The sequence below is a fragment of the Zootermopsis nevadensis genome, unplaced genomic scaffold (genome assembly GCF_977971745.1).
Source record: "Zootermopsis nevadensis isolate Lab colony 2312 unplaced genomic scaffold, Znev_1.0 Znev_ptg000011l, whole genome shotgun sequence".
Taxonomy (NCBI): Eukaryota; Metazoa; Arthropoda; class Insecta; order Blattodea; family Termopsidae; genus Zootermopsis; species Zootermopsis nevadensis.
Window position 1 is genome coordinate 1,730,822 of NW_028259143.1, and position 7,749 is coordinate 1,738,570.

At 38.1% G+C, this 7,749-nt stretch overlaps 2 protein-coding genes across 13 annotated transcripts in view; one reads left to right on the forward strand and one right to left on the reverse strand.

Annotated features, from left to right (window-relative positions):
• The window catches only part of LOC110828012 (uncharacterized), a 66,351-nt gene extending 65,147 nt beyond the window's left edge, over window positions 1-1,204 (reverse strand). For 9 of the 12 annotated variants that reach the window (XM_087347038.1, XM_087347046.1, XM_087347045.1 and 6 more), the window contains exon 1: window positions 384-1,204. The gene's annotated coding sequence lies outside the window, so the exon portion shown is untranslated. The remainder of the gene's footprint in view (window positions 1-383) is intronic. The other 3 variants (XM_087347042.1, XM_087347039.1, XM_087347037.1) reach the window with 2 other exon arrangements.
• Window positions 1,205-2,428: 1,224 nt separating this feature from the next.
• LOC110828014 (lysozyme 1) lies at window positions 2,429-6,455 on the forward strand. Its single transcript, XM_022060268.2, has 5 exons — window positions 2,429-2,579; window positions 3,291-3,447; window positions 4,735-4,826; window positions 5,181-5,244; window positions 5,731-6,455. Exons 2-5 carry the CDS (start codon window positions 3,315-3,317, stop codon window positions 5,853-5,855), a joined length of 414 nt encoding a protein of 137 aa, XP_021915960.1. The 5' UTR covers window positions 2,429-2,579; window positions 3,291-3,314; the 3' UTR covers window positions 5,856-6,455.
• The last annotated feature ends 1,294 nt before the right edge of the window (window positions 6,456-7,749 follow it).

Sequence of the window (7,749 nt, forward strand, 5' to 3'; positions counted from 1 at the left end):
AAAGGAAATCTCAGATTTAACTCATTGGGTTTTGATGCTGTGTAGACTCATATATAGGCACCTATCATTTTGCAGAAACTTGCTGTCTGCATCATCACAGATGAAGACTGCTAAATAGTGAGCTTAGCATTTGGCATATGGAGGTTATGTTTAAGTTTGACACTTCCCCATGTCCATTAAAAACTACAGCAACAGGAGTAGAAATTTACTTGCAGAAGTACATAAAATTTCTACAGAGTTCTCTAATTGGGAAACTTTTTAACGTGTACCATTATTCTAATTATATTCTTTTGGATGTTAAATACCACTTTCCTGTGTTCTGAATTTCCCCAAAAGATAACTACATATAACAAAATTGGAATGGAAAAAGATAGTAAACTTACTTGAAGTACCTATTTTCAAGAGTTCCTAACTTGGCCATTTTAGTCGCTGTACTGTTTTTAAAACGATTCAGTTCCAAAATAAGTCATCATTTTCTTCACCATCCCAACCTGAATCCACTTTCTCGTTTTCATTTTGATTAAAGTCTATTTGTTTGTCATAAACAAACTTAGGATCATCAGGTTTTATACAACTTTTATTAAAAGTCTTATCCATAATTTTCTTTTTCGTCTGCAATACATCGACTTCGAGTTTATTTAGATCTTCATCAGGCCCAACAGTAAATTCTTTGTTCACAATTTGCACTGCTTCTATAAGAACTGTACCTTTCATATGTTCCTGCAATAATCGCAGCATTTTCTCTATCTGGATGGTTGAAACAGAATACATTATTTTCTCATGCCTGAGTTTCAAATCTTGAGCCACAAAATTTACACTGGAACTAGTTCTAAAATTACGAATTGGCATTACGTGCTTCCGTAACTTATTTTTTTTAAATTTGTCTTCATACACCAAAATTAATGCAGGAGGAGAAAAACGAATACCACACTTTATTGGAACACAGTTTTTCTCGGTTACTTCCATTTCCTACTAATGTTTAGTACACTGTCAACCACATATCCCAGACAGCCAACATCGGCCACATATGAAGTACTGACTGAGGTTAGGTACATTATAACACATGCAATCATTACAACCTTCAGCATACATATAAAACCAAATCCTTAACAGAATGATAAATTCCAGCTGGCAGCACAATATACAGGATGGGTGGGAAGTAAGTAGGCATTGAGAAATGGTTATAAGCGATTATTTAATGCCTACTTACTTCCCACAAATGTTGTACATCTTAATACCATGCTGGGGGTAACTCATTGCTATAAGTTGGCAACATACGAACGTAGACGTCACACCTGTACTGTCCTGTCATCTATTAGCAACAGTAGTAAAACTACTACAAATACGATAGGGCGGTAACATTTAGATGAAAATTGTGGTAGCTCAGTTGGTAAAAACTTTCACTACCCTCCCATTCACAAAACAGCAGTAGCTAATTTTACAAATTATTATTTTTTATAATGGTAAATACTAAATTCACCCATATTCGTGAGGTGAAACACTTCTAACGCTATTACAAGTTTTCCTCTGTGAATACGCGTCATAAGCCTTTCTTAACCTAACCCAACTCAAGCCAACCTAGCTTACAATCGTCATCGATTTCTGTATGCAAAGCATTAAAAATTATTTAATGACTGGAATGATTTTAATAAAATTTGGCATGGTTGTTGAGTCCGTGGACAAAATTCAAAATTTTCAATGATATTATTACTCATGCTCAGACGTTCACAATGGAATATGATAGGTAAATTCCTGGTTTAAATAAATTAAAACTGTATTGGATTAATACGATACGTAGTTAAGTTTTGTAACTTAACAATAATACCGAGGACTACTTTAATGACTGAAATTAAATAAAAGCGTTATTTTCTGAATATAAGAGTGAAAGCATAACTCTAATGAAAACACAAAATGTAGACTCCACCACCAAATGCGTGTAGTCAAAACGAATTTCTGCAAGTGACTACATACGTACACCAATCGTAGATAGGCCACGTTTGCCTCGATGCTTCAAAAGTCAGACACTCAGGCTCTGTAAATTGCAAATGACGTATTTGTTATTGAAGTACACAAATGTCATAAGAACTAACTTCCCCTGTAAGGGCACTACAACAGGTGAAGATTACTTACAAATGATAAGTAACATTATTCCGATTCGACCCTGGCACAGCTGGACACTTGTGTAAATATTTTACACACGTCGTCAGAGGAAATTTACAATGGGAAAACACTGTTCTTTTCAGGTTTACCTGTTAAACTAACACTTTTAAGTGACATATTTATTGGGTTATTTCTTTCTTGCTTATAAGACAGAGCAATCGGTTTTAATGTGTGGCAAAGTGGTATTCCATGTTTACGTGTAAGAATAATGAAGCTATTGTTTAACAGAGTACATATTTATCTTCCAGGAAAGTGGAGTACAATTTTATATTTACGACAACGAAAAGTGAGAACAGCAGGCCAAGGCTACTAGGAGGTGTAAAGTTTTTGAATAAGAAGAATAAGAATAAATGTAGTATAAATATGTGAAGACCGAAGAACCGGGAACTTTTGTCTCCAAGTACTGAAACGATTTACAGGTGAGTTGAGTTACTACAAGCTTCTACTGATACTTAAATGTCTGTTAACGAAAAGCTACGTGACTATATTCAGAACGTAAGTGAAAACTAGGCGTGACATTTCAAAGCTCTATCTAAAAGGTAATGCGTTTTTGTATTTGCTAGGTTAAACACGTCAAAGGATTTCCCCACAGTGTGTCAAAAATAGAATATTTACTTAATTTAAAGTAGCAGAACTTACCCAAAAATATTTATAATTTTTAAACTAAGCGAGACTGTCAGAAACGTTTACACCAACGTATAATTGATGCGTCTGATTGGGTAAATATTATATCCCGGTGTAGGAGATTTCAATCGTCACACAATGTAATTTTAATAACGCAAAATGCAACAATGTGAATTATTTATGAAAAATACAAACGTTTCATTTTTATTCCGAACGGTTTTTGACGATAGTGTTATATAATCTTCATTGTTGGGTTTTTGAACGTTATCGAAAAGTCATAAATTTTATAACATCAGACGATGGACAAATTCCAAAAACCCAACAATCAATATTTTTTTCTAAGTCATAGTAATTATCACGTAGTCCATTGTTGAAAAAAAAAGTTAGTATTAGCACACTTAATTTAACGTTCAATATAATATACTTTATTTATTCGTCCAAGACTTTACTAAATCTCGTAATACCCAGTGAGGATTGATCAAATTTGTTTTTCGATGTAACCTCAGTGTTCTGCGCAGACGCCAGCCACAATGAGAGCTATCAACGTCTGTCTTATTCTGATCATCGCGATGGCACACTCGTCTCTCGCCAAGAAATTCTCCAAGTGCCAACTATTGGCACAGCTGAGGCACCATAAGGTTCCAGAAAACGAATTAGCAACATGTGAGTTCAGTTTAATAGACCAATTGATTGATGCTTTATAGAGAGAATTATATAGAGAGAAAATGAAGAATTATTACTGAATGTTTAAGTACGTGGAACGTCAATATTATGTACCATTGTCGTGCCGTAGATTAAAGACATTATTTGGGACTAAACACAGTTTGCACACAACAATAAATGACCAAAGATTTTTTGTCAAATTGCCGTACAATACGGTGCTAAGCTTCAAAACCACACTTTTTTTTTAAATTCAGTAACGTGGCACAAACATAACAGAGCTTGACACTAAAATGCACTTTTTCGGACAGAAAATTATTTATGAGACTTTACAACTAACTGAAAAGGAAATTAATGGCCGACTGGAAATTACAATGACGATACAAGCTACGTGTCCTTGGGTAAGGCTTTTATGATAATACTTCGTTTTGTTCAGATCTGATATTCAAATGGCTAGAATGTCGATGTTGTTTCGTGGCGGGATGTCATGCCGTGCAGACTTGTACGTGGCTATCGACGTTTCGGAGAAACCACATACAAGTCTATGGCTCCATATCCCAGAAGAGAGCCTAGAACATCCTCATTTTCCATGGCATTTCAAAAAGAATTACCGAACACATTTTGCCTACGCATTGGTCTAGCGGTTAGAACGCTGGTCTTGTAATCCTGGGGTCTCGGGTTCGATTCCCGGCGGTGCCCGAATTTATAACTTGTGTTGGGCGAGGCCGTGGTCTAGGCAACACGGAGTTTTCCTCCGGGGGCTTCCCCGGTTTCTCCGTGGCATCCCAACAATTACTCCATTCACACACACACAGAAGAAGGCAATGGCAAACCACTTCTGGATCATCTGCCAAGAACGTATATGAACAGGTCCCAGTCCGAGAAAAGGATGGAAGGATCCTGTTCATATGGACCTGTCGTCAGACAGAACACTAAATAATAATAAGATGAGGTGGTCTAGCGGTTAGAACGCCGGCCTTGTAATCCTGGGGTCTCGGGTTCGATTCCCGGCGGTGACCGAATTTATAACGTGTGTTGGGCAAGGCCGTGGTCTAGGCAACACGGAGTTTTCCTCCGTGGCATCCCAACAATTACTCCATTCACACACAGAAGAAGGCAATGGCAAACCACTTCTGGATCATCTGCCAAGAACGTATATGAACAGGTCCCAGTCCGAGAAAAGGATGGAAGGATCCTGTTCATATGGACCTGTCGTCAGACAGAACACTAAATAAATAATAAAATGTGATACATAAACACTTGTACCAATTCTAAAGCTTGTTTCTGCAGGGTTGTGCATAGCTCAGCACGAGAGTGGTCTAAATTCAGCAGCAAGAAGCCCTAGGAACACGGACGGAAGTTACGACAACGGTATATTTCAGGTAAGCAATCCGTATAATCTACAACCAAGAGAAAAATTTACATTCTTCGACTTGAAGAACGTAAAATTATAGCTCTCATACTTTACGACAATCCTTGAGTTTCGACTGCACTCTACACATTATCGAGTCTACATCAATGCTCAATTCACGAGATGTATGGAGTCTATTTACATGCAGAGTTAAAGAAATCATCATCTGTGGTTCTACAACCCAGTGTGGGTCTTGGCCGTCTCTTTTAGAGATTACTTAATCTATTTTAGATATTTGGTAAAAAATCTCATTCAAAAAGGTGAAACAAAGAACGAAAAAATACTTTAGAAACTTTTGTGCGTCAAATTTCATTTATATTTTCAGATCAACAACAGATATTGGTGCAAAGACGTTGGTGTGGGTGGAGATTGTCATGTCAACTGTGCAGGTTAGTGATAAATATAAACACACAGACGTTTCTCTCTTAAGGAATAATGATATTTGAAAATAATAATCATTACTCGTACATTTAAACATTCCTCTATATCATAAATTGCAAAGAAACTTTCCCTTTTTTATATAATTTACTTAATAATAACACATGTATGTACATATAAAGTTTATCACTAAGCTGTGAATATTTACTGCAGTTTAAAAGTACCCAATCAACGAATAATTAAGAAATTTTTGGTGCAAGAATCATCAAAGTAAAAATAAATTATATTCCAGATCTCGCTGTATAAGACACGTGTTTATATGATACTATTCATGTCAATAACATTGGCCTTCGTATGACACGGCAATCCATATTGTACTATATAGGCCATAATTAGATTTGAGAAATAAATTTTTAGTAAATGTAACTCTGAATAGCAGATTTTATAGTCATCTCTTCGCCCAGAACGTAGCTGATATCTCATCACTTTGCTTACAGCTCTCAGAGACGATAACCTGGATGATGACATCAAATGTGCTGTTCATATTAAGAAAGTTCAGGGGTTTGGGGCTTGGAGCACTCTGAAATACTGCAAAAACAGCAGTGCCCTGCCCAAATGCTAAAGCGGACACCGCCATCTACTTGTGTGTTCGCACGAAGAGTGTCTCACTGTTTTGCATTTTATCCACAAAGCACGTCATACTTCGTTCTTTAACAGTGGTGAAGATGAAAGCGTCTATCTTCAAGTATCTAGCTAATAACTTACCTGGATCCAACTTCAAAACAACTTAGAAACATTTTTTTAAAAATATATTAATCTGTGAGATGAGATTTCAGGTTCTCACGGCGCCAAATATGAAGACAGATGACTGTCTTCTTGGTTGTTGCGCTGTGCAGTATGGTAGAAGTTTGCCGAGGCCTCAGAGGTACTTGCTGTCTTCATCATCAGGGTTCAGTACTGATCGTCCTGGTGACTGAGATAGCAAGCACGTCTGAAACGTCGGTAAACTTCTACCAGACAACACGGTTTAACAACCCGGAAGACAAGTCAATTCATTCACTTTCCTTTTTCTGATTGTTCGACCAATACCGATAAATTGAAGATAAATAGAAGTTAGGAACAGGTAAGTTCCAGGACATTCCACTGTGTGAACATAACATCTGGTTTGTCTACACGTTTTCGACAAAAGTTGTGTCATTAAATTACTGCATATTCCATAAAACATTTGCATTTTTATATTATTAAAACATAAAAAAATAAATTAAAAATACATACAACGTTGTTGCACCGTGTAGCATACTCCCTGCGTGCCAACGTTTCAAATATCAGGCCTGAAGATGGAAGCACTATTCTTCTCCGAAACGTTCGAACACAGCCCAAAATGCTACACGACGCAACAACCCGGAAGATCATCACGGAGGAGGTTCGCGTGTGCATCCCATCTACATTACATGGCATCTCCTCTGGGTTCCGCTTACGGACTGCTAGGCGAATGTTTTTGGAACGAAGCGTACACCTAATGACGCTGATGTGATAAATGATCTCCTTCCTGATGCAGCGCGGCCGGGGACAACCCTTTTCCTTGTCGTTCCCTGCCCATCTCGGGGCCTTAGGTTGACCTTGTTCAATGACGTCACAGGTCACACCTCCAAAACCACAAAACAACCACAGTCCATCTCCTGGCGGTTTCATTTGCAATTAACGCAAACAGATCACGTGATGTCGTCTCGAGAGTGAATAATATTTGTGCGCAGGCGTCAATCGGATCTTCACGTAAGACACGTGTAAATTTACGGATGAATCGATTTTTTCTGGAAACAAATGTGTCGCAGGTCCCGTACAGTCAGGAATCCACACGGAGCCCGAAAGCTCATTAAAATTTTTACAAGCGCTTGAAGTGAACGTCTCAGTATAGTAACCGGCACTTCTGAGTCTAATTCGCAAAGTCTCAGGTTCAAATCTCGGCCCGGATACCAGCTGTCCTGATGGCATTTTCATGGTTTTCCTCAGTCAAGTATTTACAGGTACAACAACCACATTCGCTTCCTTCCATATCCTTTCTAATTCAGTAATCATCCTACGCTGATGACCTGACCTACTGACGGAATGATTAAATAAATAAGAAAATAAAAGCAGAAGCCAGTCGCTTGTCTCTGTCCTGATCCAGTTAAATCCAATTCCCCATGTAGGCTAATGTTCATCTCATTCACCGTCATTTAATCACCGCAATGCCATTTGGTGAAAAGCGCGCATAATGACCCTCGTCACACAGCAGTCTCCACCCCCTCCCCGCCTTCTCTCCTCCCTTAAATTAAAATATTCCCTTTATTCTCAAACACCCTCGAGCCACGTTCTCTCTTTAGTACGTGAGAGACGATACGAAAAACCTGGGACTGTACAAGCAGATAAAGCTCTGAGGACAGAATTACCACTCCCCCCAAACCCCCTCCGCTTATCTGTGCGAACATACTTGGGACCCAAATCCACCCGAAGATGAATCAAAATTCCACAGCGCG

Excerpts from the sequence above, each read along its gene's own strand:
- LOC110828014 (XM_022060268.2), top strand. The coding sequence starts at position 3,315 with ATGAGAGCTATCAACGTCTGTCTTATTCTGATCATCGCGATGGCACAC. Across the intron at positions 3,448-4,734 it reads AGAAAACGAATTAGCAACAT|GGTTGTGCATAGCTCAGCAC; the intron begins GTGAGTTCAGTT and ends TTGTTTCTGCAG. Across the intron at positions 5,245-5,730 it reads TTGTCATGTCAACTGTGCAG|CTCTCAGAGACGATAACCTG; the intron begins GTTAGTGATAAA and ends CTTTGCTTACAG.